Source organism: Mesocricetus auratus, unplaced genomic scaffold (assembly GCF_017639785.1).
Source record: "Mesocricetus auratus isolate SY011 unplaced genomic scaffold, BCM_Maur_2.0 Super-Scaffold_100008, whole genome shotgun sequence".
NCBI lineage: Eukaryota > Metazoa > Chordata > Mammalia > Rodentia > Cricetidae > Mesocricetus > Mesocricetus auratus.
Genome location: NW_024429192.1, coordinates 33548515 through 33568444, shown reverse-complemented (window position 1 = coordinate 33568444; position 19930 = coordinate 33548515). Strand labels below are relative to the sequence as shown.

The following is a 19930-nucleotide window of genomic DNA, read 5'->3' as shown; positions in this document are numbered from 1 at the left end:
GGCTACCCCCAATCTCCTAAATTCTGGGATTATAGGCTTGTGTCGTCATGCCCAAATACTAGAATAGTCTATAAATTTATCCTTGCACTAAAGATACTTGCTATTGTAAAGGGTAATCTCAAGATTTAAAAATTAATTCATAGAGTCAAGAAAATTCATAAACACTTGAATTAGGTAAGGAGTTTAGATCTTGCTCAAGCTATTGTATTACTAGCTATAATTATCCACATGTTGGTTATAGGCCATGTCTTCTTAGATTGGTAGATCTACCATTTCTCATATTTTTCTTATAGAATATGGAAAGGGAGGATACAAAGGCAAATTGACCTAAACTAAGTTGTTAATAGAATTCCAATTATCCAGATTATGTATTGTCAGTTACAAAATTCTGTATTCCAATAAGGAGAATACTGATATGTGATTACTGCTTTTTAAGGAGAACAAACAAAAATTTTATTTTTGAGATAACATGAAAAGTAGTAATCAAGATCAGGGCCTGCATTCCATGATAGGCAAAACAACCTTACTCAACAAAGCAATATCTGGAGGCATCACCATCCCTCACTTCAAGCTCTATTATAGAGCTGTAGTCCTAAAAACAGCTTGGTATTGGCACAAAAATAGACAGGTAGACCAATGGAATATAATTGAACACCCTGATATTATCCCATACATGTATGAGCATCTGATCTTTGACAAAGAAGCTAAAAATATACAATGGAAAAAAGAAAGCATCTTCAACAAACGGTGCTGGCATAACTGGATGCTGCTATGTAGAAGAATGCGGATAGATCCATGTCTATTGCTATGCACAGAACTTAAGTCCAAATGGATCAAAGATCTCAACATAAATCCAGCCACACTGAAACTTTTAGAAGAGAAAGCAGATGGTACCCTTGAATGAATTGGTACAGGAGACTGCTTTCTGAACATAACACCAGTAGCACAGACACAGAGGTCGACAATTAATACATGGAACCTCCTGAAACTGAGAAGCTTCTGTAAGGCAAAGGACACAGTCAACAAGACAAAAAGGCAGCCCGCATAATGGGAAAAGATATTCACTAACCCCACATCTGACAGAGGGCTGATATCCAAAATTTATAAAGAACTCAAGAAGCAAGTCTCCAAAACACCAAAGGATCCAATTAAAAAGTGGGCTACCGAACTACATAGAGAATTCTCAATATAGGAGACTAAAATGGCTGAGAGGCACTTGAGAAAACACTCAATATGCCTAGCCATCAGGGAAATGTAAATCAAAACAACTCTGAGATACCATCTCACTCCTGTCAGAATGGCTAAAATCAAAAACACTAATGACAGTTTATGTTGGAGAGGTTGTGGAGAAATGGGAACACACCTCCACTGTTGGTGGGAGTGCCAACTTGTACAGCCACTTTGGAAATCAGTATGGAGATTCCTCAGGAAAATGGGAATCAGCCTACCACAAGACCCAGCAATTACACTCTAAGGCATATATCCAAAAGATGCACATTCATACAACAAGGGCATCTGTTCCACTATGTTCATAGCAGCATTATTTGTAATAACCGGAACTTGGAAGCAACCTAGATGCCCCTCAACTGAAGATTGAATAGAGAAAATGTGGTACATTTACACAGTGGTATACTATTCAGCAGAAAAAAACAATGGAATCATGAAATTTGTAGGCAAAGAGATGGTACTGGAAGAAACCATCCTGAGTGAGGTAACCAAGTCACAAGAAGAGTAACATGATATCTACTCTCTCATTTATTGATTTTAGACATAGATCTGGGGAGTGCCAGCTTACAATCTTATTACCAGATAGTCTGGGAAACAAAACCTTCATTCAATGGCTGATGGAAGCAGAGGCAGACTCCTACAGCTAAACACTGAGGTGAACTCAATGAACCCAGTAACAGAGAGGAAGGATCGATGAGCAAAGGGGTTAAGACTGGACTGGTTTAACTTCCAGAAACAGCTGACCTAACAAGGGTTACCTCTCGAATCCCAGACTGATGGCTGGGAATCCAGCATGGGACTGATCAAGACTCCCTGAATGTGGGCGTCAGTGAGGAGGCCTAAGCAACCTATTGGGCTTGGGTAGTAGATCAATATTTAATTCCTCGCATAAAAATGGACTTTGGGCATCCATCCCACAATGAGAGATGCACTCTTATCCTGGACTCTTCCGGGAGGGTCTAGTCCTTACCCTAGGTGAAACGACAGACTATGGAACACCCCATGGAGGGCCTCACCCTCCCTGGGAAATGAGGGAGTACTGGGGGGGGTTGGTGGGAGGGTGTGAGAGGAGGGAAGGGAAAGGGAGAGGGACCTGGAATTGATATGTGAAGCAACCTTGTTTCTAATTTAAATTTAACTTCAAAAATAAAAAACAATTAAAAAAAGTAGTAATCAAGAAACCAAAGAATTTTGTCAGGCACTATATAATAGTTAACAATAACACTATCATTACATTTTAAATAAAAACTATCTCTTACATCATGTGATTGTGAGCCAAGATACATCTTTTAATGTTCTTTTAAAGGTAAATAGACCTTATTTTCATAATTGAAAGCAAAGGGGCTTTACATTTTCAATATAATATAAGATGTGGTTGCCTAGCAATATTCAAATGAGCTAGAGTACCTTTTTTGGACTGGTTATAAAGCAGTTGTCCATGTGAATATGTGTCAGATTTAGAAATGGAAGAGATTTTCAGCACTTAAATTTTAGCCAAACAGGACACCATATATCAAATAAAAAATCCAGAGTCAATAATTTCTATGTAAATTTTCTAGTCAATAATGATAATTTTATGTGCATTGTTTGATCAGGGTCATAATCACCAACTTTTCTAAGAACCTGATGTGTTTTTCACAGAATTGGCACAGAAAAGCCTGGCCTTAATTCTTGTCACGACACTATTTTCACAATTTATTTCTTTCTATTTTTGGCCTATATTGCACATTTCTTGGTTTCAACTGTCATTACCAAGCCCCAAGGTCCCTTAGCAGAAGCTTGATGTATTTTAGTCCAAGGTTTAAGTGCTTTACTGGAAACATCTGCTGTGGTTCCTTTCAAACTGCATTGTACACCCTTCATGTCTTCAGAGATATGTACAATGAAAGAACTTCTGAGGTATCACCATCCCTGTTTTCTAGTTGTACTAAAAAGCAATACTAATAAAAATCCACATGGTATTGGCATAAAAACAGATGGTGGAAAATGGAATTGGATTAAAGACCCAGATATAAATCCATCCATACACCTATGGACACCTGACTTTTTTGACAAAGAAGTCAAAATGATACAATGAAAAAATAGAAAGCATTTTCAGCAAATGGTACGAGTCAAGCTGGGTGTTGCCATGTAGAAGAATACAAATAGATTCAGATCTATCACTCTTCACAAAACTCAAATTCAAGAGGATTAAAGACTTCAGCAGAAAACCAGACACACTGACCCTGATAGAAGAAAAGAGTGGGGGAATAGCCTTGAGAGCATTTATAGAAGAGACAATTCCTGAACAAAACACCAACAGCACAGGCACTAAAACTGAATAAATGGTATGAAACTGAAAAGTTTCTGAAAAGCAAAGGACACTGTCAAAACGACAAAATAGCAGGTTACAGAATGGGAAAATTTCTTCACCAAATGCATATCTGACCGAGGACTAATTTCCAAAACATATAAAGAACTCAAGAAACTAAACACTAAAACACAGATAATTCAATTTTAAAAATATGGATTACAGATCTAAATAGATAATTCCAAGCATAGGAATCTCAAATGGCTGAGAATCACTTAAAGAAATGTTCAACACTCTTAGTCATTAGGGAAATGCAAATTAAAATGACACTGAGATTCTGTCTTATACCTGTTAGAGTTAAGATAAAAAACACAAGTGCCAGCTCATGCTGGAGAGGATGTGGAGCAAGGGGAACACTCTTCCACTGGTGGTGGGAGTGCAAACTTGTATAGCCACTTTGGAAATCAATATGGCAGTTTCTTATAAAATCAGGAATCAATCTACCTCAAGACCCAGCTACGCCACCCATGGACTTGTATGCAAAGGACACTCTACCACACCAAATAGACTCTTGCTCAACTATGCTCATCACAGCTTTGTTTGTAATAGCCAGAACCTGGAAACAGCTGTCCCTTAACCTAAGAACTAATAATGAAAATGTGGTACATTTACACAATAGACTATTACTCAGCTCTTAAAAACAACAGCTAAGAGATTTGCTGGCAAGTGAATGGAACTAGAAAAGATCGTCCTGAGTGAGGTGGCCCAGACCCAGAAAGACAAACATGCTTTGTACTAACTCATAGGTGGATATTAACTCTAAAGTAAAGGAGAACCATGCTACAACCCACAGATCCAGAGAAGCTAAGTAACAAGAAGGGCTCAAGGTGGAGATGCATGAATCTCACTCTGAAGGGAAACACTGCGACATGAGGAGAGTCTGGAAGGGGATTGGGGATGGGAACATGAGGGATTATGTGGGGAGAGAGTACTGGGAGAGACAACTTGAATCTGGGGGCATCTCTGGGGTGAGCTAGAAACATAGAGCAATGAAAACTTATTGGAATCTATAAGGGGACCCCAGCTAAGACTACTAGCAATAGGAGATTGGTGCCTGAACTGGACATCTCCTATAACAAGGAAAGACTTTCAGAGGAGGGATTGGGACACCAATCCAATTCAACCTACAATTTGTGATGTCTACAAGATGTACCAGGGTAAAGATAGCACAGAAAATGTGGAAGTGATCAACTAATAACGGGTACAACCTGAGACTCATACCCTGAAAGGGAGCTAGCTCTACCTGAGGGCCAGGACCCAGAGGCAGGATACCCCAGAGACCTAGGAGAGAAGCAAACATGACTGACAAAAAAAGAAGAAAACAACTGAAATGATTCCTAATGACATTCTGCTATTCTCATATATCGGTGCCTAGCCCAACTGCCATCAGAGAGGTTTCACCCACAAACTGATGGAAACAGATGCAGAGATCAACAGCCAAATACTAGGCAGAACTTGGAGAATTCTATGGAAGTTGGTGGAGGTGTGTTTTAAGAGAAGCTTTTTCTTTGCTAGCTGCTTTGGTGTATCCTCTGCCAGCCGCCTGGGCTCTGCCGCTTTGTAGTCCCCAAATAACACACAAGACGCTGTATTAATTATGAAGCTGTTGGCCTTGTTTGTCTCTTACTGGCTAGCTCTGACTTAAGTAATTACCCCATAATTGTTAATCTAAGTATGTTTCTTACCGGAGAATAGTTCCAAGCTTCCTACCCCCATGGTGTTACATGTTGACTCTCTTGTGTTTCTCCTTCCCAGAATCCTCCTGGACCCCTAGCCCCACCTATCTAGATTCCTATAGGCTCAACAGTACTTTATTGACAAATAACAGGCAAATAACAGGACTTCCCCAACAGGTGTGTGTGTGGTTGGGGGTTGTAGGAGCCAAAGAGGTCAAGGTCACCACCAGAAAACCTAGAGAACCAACTAACCCGGGCTCATGGAAGCTCAAAGAAACCGAATTGGAAACCATGGAGCCTGCATGGGACTGGCCTTAGTCCTTTGCATATATGTTACAGTTGTGTAACTTGGTTTTTGTGTGAGACTCCTAACAGTAGGAGCAGGGGTTGCCTTTGACTCTGATGCTTGTTTGGAGGGCCCATTCCTCCCACTGGATTGCCTCCTCTAGCCTTTATAGATGAGGAGGAACTTACTCTTACTGCAACTTGATAGACCTTGGCTGGCTGATATCTGTAGAAAGCCAGTCTGTATTTGATGAGAAACAGTGGAGGTGGAGTGAATGGTGGTGGTGGGGGAAAGCAGAGAGGAGATGGGGAGGCATTGGGAGGAAGTGAGGGAATAAAAACTTTGGTTGGGATGTAAAAACAAAAAAGTAAATCAAAATGAAGAAAAAATAAAAGCCTTTAGAAAAAGAAAAATATCTAAAATATCTTCTAAATAGAAGATGAAGATTAAAATACCAATTTTTCTCTAAAATGATTAATGTATTCTCAGGTTCTATAAACTTTTATTTGGTTAAACTAAAAGATCAATGAATACCTATACATTATATATCAGACACAGAGATTAATTTATTTTCTTGAGAAGTCTATTTTATATTGGAATTGTGAAAATGTTGATAAATTATTATAGAACATTCCAGCAAAAATAGTAAAAACATACAGATTTTTTTATTAATGATATCAAACTTCCATCTACCACCAGACTGAGTGAACATAGCAAAACTTCAAAATGTTTAATAGAAAATGAAATAAAAGAGAATTAATTAATGGGGTGCCATTTAAAAATTATTTGCAAGGTTAAAAGAGGGGAAAGGAATCAATATGTTTTGAATAGCTTCATCGACTTGCTTTTTCATTGAAGCTGATTTAAATCTCAAATGAATCATTGGTGAGAATTTTAATAAAGAAAATATGGCAGTCACAACTAAAAGTCTACAGCTTTAGCATACCTCAATAGAGATGTTAACACTAAATTCTTCAAAACAATAGTCAAAGAGATGAATATAGTGAATTGACTTGGACCACTCGAAAGTACTTAAGGTATTCATGGTAAATTTGACATCATATAATTTTAGATGATAGTTTTGTTTTAGATAGCTATTCTTTTATACCGGATTCCTCCGAGTACAATTTAAAAATGTCTTAAGGAGTCTTTATATGTCTCAAAACAAACTTAGGTCATTCGTTTACAAGTGCGTCTTGGAGACATTTCCTGATCACTGGTTCCTTAGTACCCTTGAAGTATTAAAGGCAATGTTGATGACCCATAAAGAAGTCTATTTAAGGAAGAATGTCTATGAAACAGCTGAAACCTCTCTGGCAAGGGCAGGTTTATTCCGAGGGCAGTCAAGGGACACATCTCCATCAAGGTGGTGAAGTCCCAGCACACCAGAAGCTCAAAGATAAAATTTCAGAAGTCTTTTTTGTTTTCTTTATTTTTCTCATAAATAGCAACAGCAAAAACAGCAGCAACTACAACCCTCTGAGCTTTCAAATATAACAGATCCTTCTAACCAAGTAACATATTAGAAAAAAAGTAAAATGTGAAAACATGACCTTGAGGAAACATGAACAGTTACTCTTATAGCGTTAAAGAACTAAAAGTAAGCAGGGCGCCGGCACAGGGCACAGAACTCACAGTTGTTGTGTACGCTGCTTCTGGATCGTCTTCCAGTACCCGGGAGAGCCCGAAATCAGAGACTTTGCACACTAGGTTGCTGTTCACCAGTATGTTCCTGGCCGCTAGGTCTCGATGAACGTATCCCATATCAGAAAGATACTTCATGCCTGACGCGATGCCCCGCAGCATGCCGACTAGTTGGATGACAGTGAAGTGGCCATCATGCTTCTGTGAGAGAATTATACCTGTTAGCTGACTGATTTTCATACAATCTTCATATGTATATGCAGTAAATTTAACCATGGATTTATTGCACGGGATCTTTAGAAGATGCCCATCAATTCTGCTGACCATTGCACGTCTTCCTAGCAAAATACAAGGCCCTTGTGTGACATTTAAAAGAGGAATAAAAACTAGGGTTGTGAACTAAACAAAAATAGAGGGCAGCCAGCCAAGTCAACCTCCAGAAAAAAATTATGTCAGACTTTTTTTTAAACAAGAACAAATGAAAGTAAAATGGTATGAGAGAAAAGACTGCAGAAAATACACAATGGGCATTCCATATTTATAAGCATTGCTGAGGCTGCACAAGTAGGCAGGAGAGCAGCAGAACCTGTGATTGGGAGAAACTCATGTGGTGACTAGAAATACTGTGAAAAATGTTAATCAGGGTAGGCCATTCAAGAAAAAAAAACCCAAAGTTATATAAATAAGAAATGGGTTTAGGAAAGTTGAAGATAAAATAGAAAACACAAGTAAACAGAAAATAACTATTTTTCAAATATAAAGGAAAATATTAGAAGTTGAGTGGAAAGAAGACATTTTAGCTCTTGGCTGAAAGAATTATACTAAATACCACAATGTGAATAATAAGCCAGGCAGGGTAGTGTTTCATCACAACCAACGCATAGCATCTTATCCTCTCAGAGTAAAAAAAATGCATAATTTACAAAAGAGTATACAGTGCAAAATGCAAGTACAGGCAAAGTGAACTGCAGATAGTAGTTTTGGTATCAGAGGAGATACAAATACAAATGTATATCAACTTACTAATTGTTTGGAGACGGTTGTCTTCAACGAGTTACGGAGAAACATAAAAGATTCAAGTCATTTTTATATACCAGGCCAAATTAATTTATAAAAGGTATTTAAAATGGATATATATATATATGTGTGTGTGTGTGTGTGTGTGTGTGTTTAAGACATTAAGGCGATATTATCTTATACAGTAGAAACACAATATAGATATTTAATTTTTTCTGTGTTACATGCTGTTTGTTATAAATATTTGATAAAAACCACAGAGTAACTTTGGCACAAGGGTGATGAAACCTACTGCATCTCTCACAGTGACACTGCCTCCTCCATAATTCTGTCCCACTGGTTATTTAGAAGAATAAACTTACATATCCATTGTACAAACTTGGCCTTATCATTTCATCTTATCTCTCTGATAGCTCTTGTATTATATCTACAAAGTCAAGTACAGAGTAGAGAAAGGAAGCTGTTCTTAAAAGTACCTTCCTTATAGCAAGCATGTCTATTAAAGTAGGCTCTTCAGTATAATTAATGTACAAAAGGTAACCTAGCAAAGAAAACCTTTGGTGTTATTAGCTCTTTATGATCCCAATCCATCTTCATAGATGGTCCACTGTTAGATGGAAATCGGCCTCTTCTATCATGTGTTCTATCTACCTCTCTTCCGTTAGGTCTCAAAACTTGAGAATTGAAAATATAAATTCTATTTTTTCTGGAAAGAGTTACACTACACTTTAGAGGTAATTCTTCTTTCTCAGAAAGGAAAGTTCTTCATAGACAACAGATCATAGATGTTATCAGGCAGAATCTCTAAACAGTTGGAAGAGTTCATGGACCATGAGGAAATTAGAGCCTCTTTCTTTTCTTTGAACAAGTGTAGTGGTCCAACCCAGAGTTTTCATGAGACTCACTTGTAAAATACATAGCCACCTCCTGGATTGTTTTAATAATTGTTAATAGTTAATGAATCATTGTTATTATTACATGAAATTTTATAACTACAATGAATTAGAAAATTCTGCTTTCTGAAAAATACGTTGTTACTCTAAAAACCTATTTACTTGATAGAAAAGAGCTGTACAAAGCCATGTGGAAATACATCTTCCAGTCTATCCTGAGGATACCACAAAGAAAGAAATTACTACTTAAAAAGTATGTCTCAGCCGGGCGGTGGTGGCGCACGCCTTTAATCCCAGCACTCGGGAGGCAGAGGCAGGCGGATCTCTGTGAGTTTGAGGCCGGGCTGGACTGATAGCCTCTGAAACAATACAGAGAAACCCTGTCTCGTAAACCCCCCCTCCCAAAAAAAGTATGTCTCTTCTTATTAGCAAATGCAAACTGTAAAAAATAGTAAGCTTCATTATGGCCTTTACATGCACATATACAAGGCATTTTGTTGATAATTACCATCCCATTATTTATACATTGCATATCACTTGCTTTTCTTCCCTTTACTGGTACCCCACCAATTTCTATCTTGTGTTTTTGTTAAATTTGCCTTTATTCCTTAAATTTTATTTATGAGAGGAAATGTTATGTTTCCAAGACTGGCCAATCTCTCTCTCCCTCTCTGTCTCTCTGTCTCTGTCTCTGTCTCTGTCTCTGTCTCTCTCTCTCTCTCTGTGTGTGTGTTTGCACATGTGCATGCAGGGTTGATATTGGGTGTCTTCTATTACTGTCCAACTTTTAAAAACTTGTTATTTTGAGGCCAAGGCACTCACAGAACCTGCAATTTTCACCTACACTGGCTGATCAGTGGGCTGCCTGTGAACTCCATCCCAGCTCTGCTGCTGTAGCCACAGGCTTGCAGATGTGCACTGCTGCACCTTGTCCTTTATGTGGTTGCTGGGATTACAACCTACGATCCCATATGTGGGCATTTTAGCGAATGATCCATCTTTCCCATTCTGATAGTAGCTAGTTTTGCTTAAAATGATAACCTTCAGTTTCATTCATATTCTAGAATAATTACATTAGTTTCATTCTTGTTCAGTGGCTGAAGAATGTACCACTATTTATATACACCATGCTTTGTCTTCTGTGCATACATTGATGGGCTCCTATGCTGCCTCTGTGATGTGTCTATTGTGAACGTGCTGTGATGTAGGTTTGTACAGGTGTCTCTATTTTATGCTGCCTTAGATTCCTTCAGGTTGTAACCCATGAGCAGGTTATATGGCAGTTCGCGTTTTAGTTTTTTGAAGATTACTCATACTGGGTTTCAAATGGCTGCGCTGGTTTACATTCCCACCAATGCTATTTAAAGGTTCCACTCTCGTGCCTTCACCAACAATGCACCACATCCAACAGCTTTAGTCACACCGAGTTCCCATAACATAACATCCATCCTTTTATAGCACGCACCTTACTAGAATTTAAGAATTATTTTCATCACCCCCAAGAGAACCTCCTATGGACCATCACACCCTGCTATGCTCAATAATCCTGCCATACTAGGCAGCTACCAGCCTACTTTCTACCACAATGGGGTTCTATGTGCTCTCACTGTTTCCTAAGCAGAAATAGGCAGCTCTTTAGGACTATCTTCTTTCACGTTGTAGCCTAATGTTTCCGAGACACTTTCACATTGTAGCACATATCAGTATTTGATCTGTACTATTATATTTGATTCATTTTGTATACATTTAAAGTTAGTATTTGAATTACTTCCATGCTTTAGTGATTGTGCCTGTGAGTTTTATTGGTTTGTTTAATGTTGTTATCAACACTTGAAGAGACTGATTAACTGCTTTCCTGCCAACTGCATGACAATTTGTGAGATTCTAGTGTGTGAAAGCAATCAGAACTACTTTGTACATGTTGTTTCAAAGGCCACACACTGTTCCTTATCAATGTCTAATTCATTTGGCCAATACTTCTTTTGGAGTCGATAAAATCAACACCACTTTCATAATAGCAACATGACATATATCTATCTCCTTTTTATCACTAGGTTTGTATTTATGTGAATGTAGCAAAGTTCTAATAGGTAAAAGGTCAGGAGACTAATATGAATCAAGATTGTAACTTGCAAGTAAAGTAGACTTATTTTTATGGACTTTGACACATAAAATCTGAATTGTCCTTAGAATAGCAACAAAACTTTCATTTCCCTAAATCTTGACTTTGATTACACAGTTGCAAGATCAACGCCTTTGAGACAGACTAAAAGCAGAACTGGACATGGGGAACATTAAATGGAAGTACATTAAAATAATCCTTCAGGGACAGGTTCGGGCTTGTATATTTGGCATAGTCAATTATCAATCCAGACTGACCCTGTAAAACTCCAATAGCCTTTGGTTATACAACTTTCTGTAATCATAATTATTTCCAAGGCAGGGACTTGGGTAAAAGACATTAACATGCAAAGTCAGATGTCCCAGAATGTAGGACATTCTTTCCGAATGAGAGTTTACTGTAACATGGTAGTTTCTTAATGCAAATCTTTTTATAATCTATCACCCTGAATAGCTACTAGTTACAATTTCTGCATCTTTCAATCTGTCTGCTTAGCTCAACATTCATGCATCCATCCATGTATCCACCCATGCATCCATGCATTCATCCATGCATCATGCATCCATCTATGCATCCATGCATCCATCTATGCATCCATGCATCCATCCATGCATCATGCATCCATCTATGCATCTATGCATCCATGCATCCATCCATGCATCCATCCATCCATGCATCCTTGCATCCATGCAACCATCCATCCATCCATCCATGTATCTCTCCATTGTTCATAAAATATCACTCAGGTGAGCCCTTTCAAGCTTCAAGCCCCAAACCCCAGCGAGTCCAGCTTCAGGTGAGATTGGGTCTCCAGTAGGACCCCCTGCCCAACACTTATCCTCTTGATCTTCCGGGGCCGCTCCTGGCATCCAGAAGACCCGCCCACACAGGAAAGACATCAGCCCTTCCAAGACCCCAACCCCAGCGAGTCCAGCTTCAGGTGAGATTGGGTCTCCAGTGGAGACCGCCCGCCCAACACCCATCTCCTTGATCTTCCGGGGCCACTCCTGGCATCCAGAAGACCCGCCCACACAGGAAAGACATCAGCCCTTCCAAGACCCCAACCCCAGCGAGTCCAGCTTCAGGAAAGACATCAGCCCTTCCAGGCCCCAAACTCCATGTCAGCATCCCCAGCTTCAGCTGCAGGAAGGAAGGAGACCAGTGGAGATGGAAAGACTCTACCAGCACCCACTGGAAGAAGAGATGGGAAGAAGACAGAATAAGAGCTTACTCAGCAATAGAAACACCAACATGACCCCACCAGAATCTAGGGATCCAACACCAGCAAGACCCAAAAAGCACTACATAGACGAAGAAGAGGAGACAGACCTTAAAAATTATTTCATGAAGATGATGGAGACCCTAAAAGAAGAAATGAGGAAATCCCTTAAAGAAATAGAAGAAAAAACAAACAAAAAAATCCATGAAATGGGGGAAAAATTCAAGAAATAAACAAATCTCTCAAAGAATCTAAAGAGCACCAAGATAAAACAACCAAAAAAATTAAGGAAACAACTCAAACAGTTGAAGGATTGAAAGCTGAAATAGAAACGATAAAGAAAACACAGAATGAAGGGATGCTGGAAATAGAAAAGCTGGGTAAACGATCAGGAACTACAGATGTAAGTATCACCAATAGAATACAAGAGATAGAAGAGAGAATCTCAGGTGTTGAAGATTCATTAGAGGATATAGAGTCGTCAACCAAAGAAAATCTCAAAACCAACAAATCCTTAACACAAAATATCCAGGAAATATGGGACACCGTGAAGAAGCCAAACCTGAGAATAATAGGTATAGAAGAAGGCGAAGAAATACAACTCAAAGGTACAGAAAACATATTCAACAAAATCATAGAAGAAAACTTCCCTAACCTAAAGAAAGATATGCCTATGAAAATACAAGAGTCTTACAGAACACCAAATAGGCTTGACCAGAAAAAGAAGTCACCTCGCCATATAATAATCAAAACATCAAACCTACAGAGTAAAGAGAAAATATTAAGAGCAGCTAAAGAAAAAGGCCAAGTAACATACAAAGGCAGACCTAGCCGAATTACACCTGACTTCTCAATGGAAACGATGAAAGCCAGAAGATCCTGGACAGATGTCCTACAAACGCTAAGGGAACAAGGATGCCAACCCAGACTACTATATCCAGCAAAGCTCTCAATTACCATAGATGGAGAAAACAAAATATTCCATGACAAAGCCAGATTTAAACAATACGTATCCATGAATCCAGCTCTACAGAAAATGCTAGAAGGAAAACCTAGATCCAAAGAAGATAACTACATTCACAAAGACACAGGCAATATATAATCTCACTTTACAAAACACCAAAAGAAAAAGGGAGGAGAAATTACACAAAATAACTTCACTAACAATAAATCAAGCACAAACAAGGATCACCAATCAATGGTCATTAATATCCCTCAATGTCAACAGCCTCAACTTGCCTATAAAAAGACAGAGACTAGCAGAATGGATATGAAGACAGAACCCTTCCTTCTGCTGCATACAAGAAACACATCTCAACATCAAAGACAGTCGTTATCTCAGAGTAAAGGGTTGGGAAAAGATCTTCCAATGAAACGGTCCCAAGAAACAAGCAGGTGTAGCAATCCTAATATCTAACAAATTAGACTTCAAAGTAAAATCAATCAAAAGAGATGAAGAAGGACACTTCATATTCATCAAAGGAAAAATACATCAAGACGAAGTCTCAATTTTAAACATCTATGCCCCAAATACAAAGGCACCTACATTCGTGAAAGAAACATTACTAAAGCTCAAAATGCACATAAAATCTCACTCACTAATAGTAGGAGACTTCAACACTCCGCTCTCACCGCCAGACAGGACCTCCAGACAGAAACTTAACAAAGAAGCATAAGAACTAATAGAAGTTATGACCCAACTGGGTTTAACAGACATCTATAGAACATTCTACCCAAATACAAAGGGATAAACCTTCTTCTCGGCACCACATGGAACCTTCTCTAAAATCGACCACATACTTGGCAACATATCAAACCTCAGCAGCTACAAAAAAATTGGAATAACTTCATGCATCTTATCTGACCACCATGCTTTAAAATTAGAATTCAACAACAACACAAATTGCAGAAAAAACCTACAAACTCATGGAAATTGAATAATGTTCAACTGCACCATCCCTGGATCAAAGAAGAAATAAAAAAAGAAATTAAAGACTTCCTCGATTTCAACGAGAATGAAGACACAACATACCCAAACCTATGGGACACTTTGAAAGCAGTGCTACGGGGGGAAGTTCATAGCACTAAGTGCCCACATGAAAAAACTGGAGAACAGTCATACTAGAGAATTAACAGCACATCTGAATGTTCTAGAACAAAAAGAAGCCAACTCCCCCAGGAGGAGCAGACGCCAGGAAATAATCAAATTGAGGGCTGAAATCAATCAAGTAGAAACCAGGAAAACACTGAGAAGAATCAATGAAACAAAGAGTTGGTTCTTTGAGAAAATCAACAAAATAGATAAACCTCTGTCCAAACTAACCAAAAGATAGAGAGAGAGCATGCTAATTAACAAAATCAGGGATGAAAAAGTGGACATAACAACGGACTCTGAGGAAATCCAGAGAATCATCAGGGCATATTTTGAAAATCTGTACTCTACAAAATTTGAAAATTTAAAGGAATTGGAAAATTTCCTGGATAGATATCACTTGCCAAAACTAAATCAAGAACAGATCAACAATCTAAACAGACGTATAACCCCTAATGAAATAGAAGCAGTCATCAAAAGTCTCCCAAACAAAAAAAGCCCAGGCCCAGATGGCTTCAGTGCAGAATTCTACCAGAAATTCAAAGAAGAGCTAATTCCAATACTCCTCAAAGTATTCCACACAATAGAAGCAGGAGGCTCATTGCCAAACTCTTTCTACGAGGCTACAATTACCTTGATACCCAAGCCACACAAAGACACAACTAAGAAAGGGAACTATAGACCAAGTTCCCTCATGAACATCGATGCAAAAATACTCAATAAAATACTCGCAAACCAGATTCAAGAACACATCAGAAAAATCATCCACCATGATCAAGTAGGCTTCATCCCAGGAATGCAGGGATGGTTCAACATTAGAAAATCTATCAATGTAATCCATCATATTAACAAACTGCGAAAGAAAAACCACATGATCATCTCACTAGATGCTGAAAAAGCCTTTGACAAAATCCAGCACCCCTTCAGGATAAAGGTCCTAGAGAGATCAGGGATAACAGGAACGTACCTGAATATAATAAAAGCAATATACAGTAAACCAACAGCTAACATCAAACTAAATGGAGAGAAACTCAAAGCAATTCCTCTAAAATCAGGAACAAGACAAGGCTGTCCACTCTCTCCATATCTCTTCAATATTGTACTTGAAGTTCTAGCTACAGCAATAAGAAAACAAAAGGAGATCAAGGGGATACGAATAGGAAAAGAAGAAGTCAAACTTTCACTATTTGCAGATGATATGATAGTTTACATAAGTGACCCAAAAAACTCCGCAAGGTTACTCCTAGAGCTGATAAACACCTTCAGCAATGTGGCAGGATACAAGGTAAACTAAAAAAAAAATCAGTGGCCCTATTATATACAGATGATGAAGTAACTGAGAAAGAAATCAGAGAAACATCACCCTTTACAATAGCCAAAAACAGCATCAAATATCTGGGGATAATGTTAACCAAGGAAGTGAAAGACCTGTATATCAAGAACTTTGTGTCCTTAAAGAAAGAAATCAAAGAAGATACCAGAAAATGGAAAGATCTCCCATGCTCTTGGATTGGTAGGATCAACATAATAAAAATGGCAATCTTGCCAAAAGCAGTGTACAGATTCAATGCAATCCCTATCAAAATTCCATCACAATTCTTCAAGGACCTGGAAAGAACATTAATCAACTTTATATGGAAAAACAAAAGGCCCAGGATAGCCAAAACAACCCTATACAATAAAGGAAATTCAGGAGGCATCACCATGTCTGACTTCAAGCTCTATTATAGAGCTCTAGTCCTGAAAACAGCTTGGTATTGGCACAAAAATAGGCAGGTACACCAATGGAACCGAATTGAAAGCCCTAATTTTAAACCACACAACTATGAACACTTGATTTTTGACAAAGAAGGTAAAACTGTACAATGGAAAAAAGAAAGCATCTTCAACAAATGGTGCTGGCATAACTGGGTACTGGTATGCAGAAGACTGCAGATAGATCCATGTTTATCGCCTTGTACAAAACTTAAGTCCAAATGGATCAAAGATCTCAACATAAATCCAGCCACACTGAAACTTTTAGAAGAGAAAGTGGGAGATACTCTTCAACGAGTTGGTACAGGAGATCACTTCCTAAACATAACACCAGTGGCACAGGCACTGAGATCGACAATTAACAAATGGGACCTTCTGAAACGAAAAAGCTTCTGTAAGGCAAAGGACACAGTCAAAAAGACAAAAAGGCAGGGCACAGAATGGGAAAAGATATTCACTAACCCTACATCTGACAGAGGGCTAATCTCCAAAATTTACAAAGAACTCAAGAAACAAGTCTCCAAAACACCAAAGGATCCAATTAAAAGGTAGGGTACAGAACTAAATAGAGAATTCTCAATAGTGGAGGCTAAAATGGCCAAGAGACACTTAAGAAAGTGCTCAGCATCCTTAGCCATGAGGGAAATGAAAATCAAAACAACTGAGATACCATCTTACTCCTGTCAGAATGGCTAAAATCAAAAACACCAAAGACAATTTATGCTGGAGAGGATGTGGAGAGAGGGGAATACTCCTCCACTGCTGGTGTGAGTGTCGACTCATACAGCCTCTTTGGAAATCAGTATTTTAAAAAATATCTAATTATTTCAAGATAATGTGTATGTATTATGTGTACATATGTTCGTGCATGAATAGTATGTGAAGAGTACAGGCATACACACACCATGCTATACATATGCATGCCAGAGACCAATTCAGGTATTTGTCTTTCTCTTCTACTTTATTGGAGGCAGGATGTATTGTTCACTTTGGTAATCACCAGGCTCTGTGGCCTATGAGCATCTGGAGATGCTCTTTTCTCTTCTCTGCCTCCTACCACTCCTGGCTTTGTGTGGGTTCTGGGTACCCAAACTTATTCCATTACACTTGTACTGCCAGAGCTTTATCCTCTGAGCTTCTCCCTAGCACCACTATTTAATTCTCTTTTTAATATTTATTTACTAATGCACATGAGTGTTTTGCCAGCATGTGTGTGTCTACCATATGAATGCCTGGTGCCCCTGGAGGTTAGAAGATGGTGTCAAATCTCCTTAAAACTGGAGTTATTAATGGTTGAGTAGCCATGTGTGTACTAGGAACTGAGCCTGGATCCTTGGCAAGAGCAAGGGCTGTAAACTGCTGAGCCATTGCTCCAGCCCCCAAGTTTTAATTCTTTATGAACAGATAAATAAACACATCCCTCTCATTAGTGTGAGCTTCCTTTTGTCTTTAAGTGATAATGAAGTCATGGATTTGCAAAGAGATTGATTTAAACCACAATTTCTTCGTGATTTTTTACTAGTAAATGGTTGATTTCTACATGTTTTTAAAGTACATATATATATTATATAAAAGGAATAGAAGGGTAAAAGGAATTGTGAGTATAAAAGTTTACGAGGCTCTGAATTAGGGAGCATGCATTCTTATGTATTAGGATTATCAGAAAAAGAGTTATCCTCTTCTTCATCTAGGCTTGGCTAGTTTGGGCAGTACTATTTAGCATAGTAAACTATGCTTTAATCAATATCTGAGAGTATTAAACCAAGACCAAGCAAAGAAAAACATTTCAGAAAACTTAACAAAGGATATTCTATTCTTCTATGTCTGGGTAAGAGCAATAGCCTCATTTATTTACAAATGAGGCACTGTACAATATTTTTCTCTAGAAACAATGCAACTGTGTTCTCCCAACAAATTCTATATCCCACTTTCTAATCATTGATGACATTACTTTTACAAATTCTGTTCAGGACTTGGGTTTCTTGAATATTGTGTGTGGTTAATAAAGAGTGACAGAATTTAAACAAACCTTTTTAGTGTCTCGGAGTGTACTGATTGCTACTGCTGATATTCCTATTGTTTTCTTAAAAATAGGTTGTTTTCTTAAGGATGAGCAAGGCTCACCCCTTTTATGCAGTACTTCTGTCACAGCATCCACCATGCTGCCATCCATAGCACAGTGCTTGATAAATATTAAGTCAAATTCAATTGAATTGTTTACGAGGGGCAGAGAAAAATGTGAGAACACTGAAATTTAATATCTCTGTGCTTCCTCCTGGAGATTAGTCAAAATGAAAGTGTGATTTTTATATGACATATGGTTTCTTCCCAGAAAGGCAGGTCCAAATGAAAGCAAGTGAAGGTGACATATTTACACAACGCATTTGGAACTTAGTAACTAGTAACTAGAATTCTGTTTGTTTTCACCCTGTTCTTTCTTGGTTTTCTCATCCTGACTGCTGAGGAACAGGGAATGTATCCTCTAACTGTCAGGAAGGGTGACCCTGATTGGAAGGGTTTTCTGAGAGCTATACACAATAATGACTGCTATTCTAAAAGCTGTAGAGAGCTCCATCACACCCTTCCTTAGACCCTGGGGCACAGCACCTTCTAGATCTGAGCTGTCACTGGCATGTCACATCATCTCTGCAGCAACTCCAGCTGTTTTGATGGTTTCAAGGCCCTTCTCTGTGAGTTGCACCCACAGATACATTAAGCTTTTCAATGTTCATTCTCCTTATAGTTGAGGTAGCTGGCCCAAGCTTAGAAAAAAATACTGGATTAGAGTGTCACACTGTCCAAAGTCACCATATAACAGTCTACTGAGTTTTGCTTTTTGATAAATGTGTGCAGGTCCTAAGGAAACCAAAATCATATTCTGTCATTGTCTAACACTCTTCAGTGATCTTAGGTGATAGAACAGTATGTAATGTTTCCATTGTGGATATGAAATTATAACTCTTCTTTAGGTCTTTCAGTTCCCATCCTTATTTTGATGTATCTTTTTGTGTGTTCAGTTCACCCCTAAAACTGGTAACAGCTAATACGCTGGGCTTATACAGTTCCATCATCAAGGGACACTGACCTTTTTTCTTCTTCACCTGAGCTTTTTCATGACAAGTTTTGCTTTCTAAATGGCCTTTAGTATAAATACATGCCCTGGGACAATGATTGGTACAAGTGATCATGAAAGCCCAAACCAAGAAAGGTGCTTGTACTAGAGAGATAGAAAATAAAATAGCAAAAATAAGTGAGACCATTTGAAAGAATAATGGTAAAAAATATGACAGAATGATTAAAAAAAAAGAATGTTAAGTGGAGCCTGTGAATGGTTCTCAGCACATACCAATGGCTCAGTTAAGAATGAGTTTGGCAAGAGAAGGGAAAGCGAGGGAGGCTTAAATCTGTTACATGGGGAGAACAAGAGAGGACCTGAAAAGGTTGATAAGGTAAAGTTAAGGAGAACCATGAAAGTCATCATAGTTAAAGTCTATTCAAGGAGAAGGTGGAGAATGACTTCATAGTAAATGAAAAATGTTTCATTCTTATTTTCATGTGGACAGTGGAAGTAGAGATATGTTTTGAAGTTAATGGAATAATCCAAGAAAGAGATACTGGCTTGAACGAAGTTAAAGATTTATTTTAGAAA

General features: G+C 38.4%; 1 protein-coding gene across 2 annotated transcripts in view; it reads right to left on the bottom strand.

The window, feature by feature from the left end:
• Epha6 (EPH receptor A6) overlaps window positions 1-19930 on the bottom strand; it is an 863593-nt gene that overhangs the window by 118748 nt on the left and 724915 nt on the right. For both annotated transcript variants that reach the window (XM_040750609.1, XM_040750610.1), the window contains one exon: window positions 7175-7384. In XM_040750609.1, the coding sequence (XP_040606543.1) occupies window positions 7175-7384 (210 nt within the window). The remainder of the gene's footprint in view (window positions 1-7174; window positions 7385-19930) is intronic.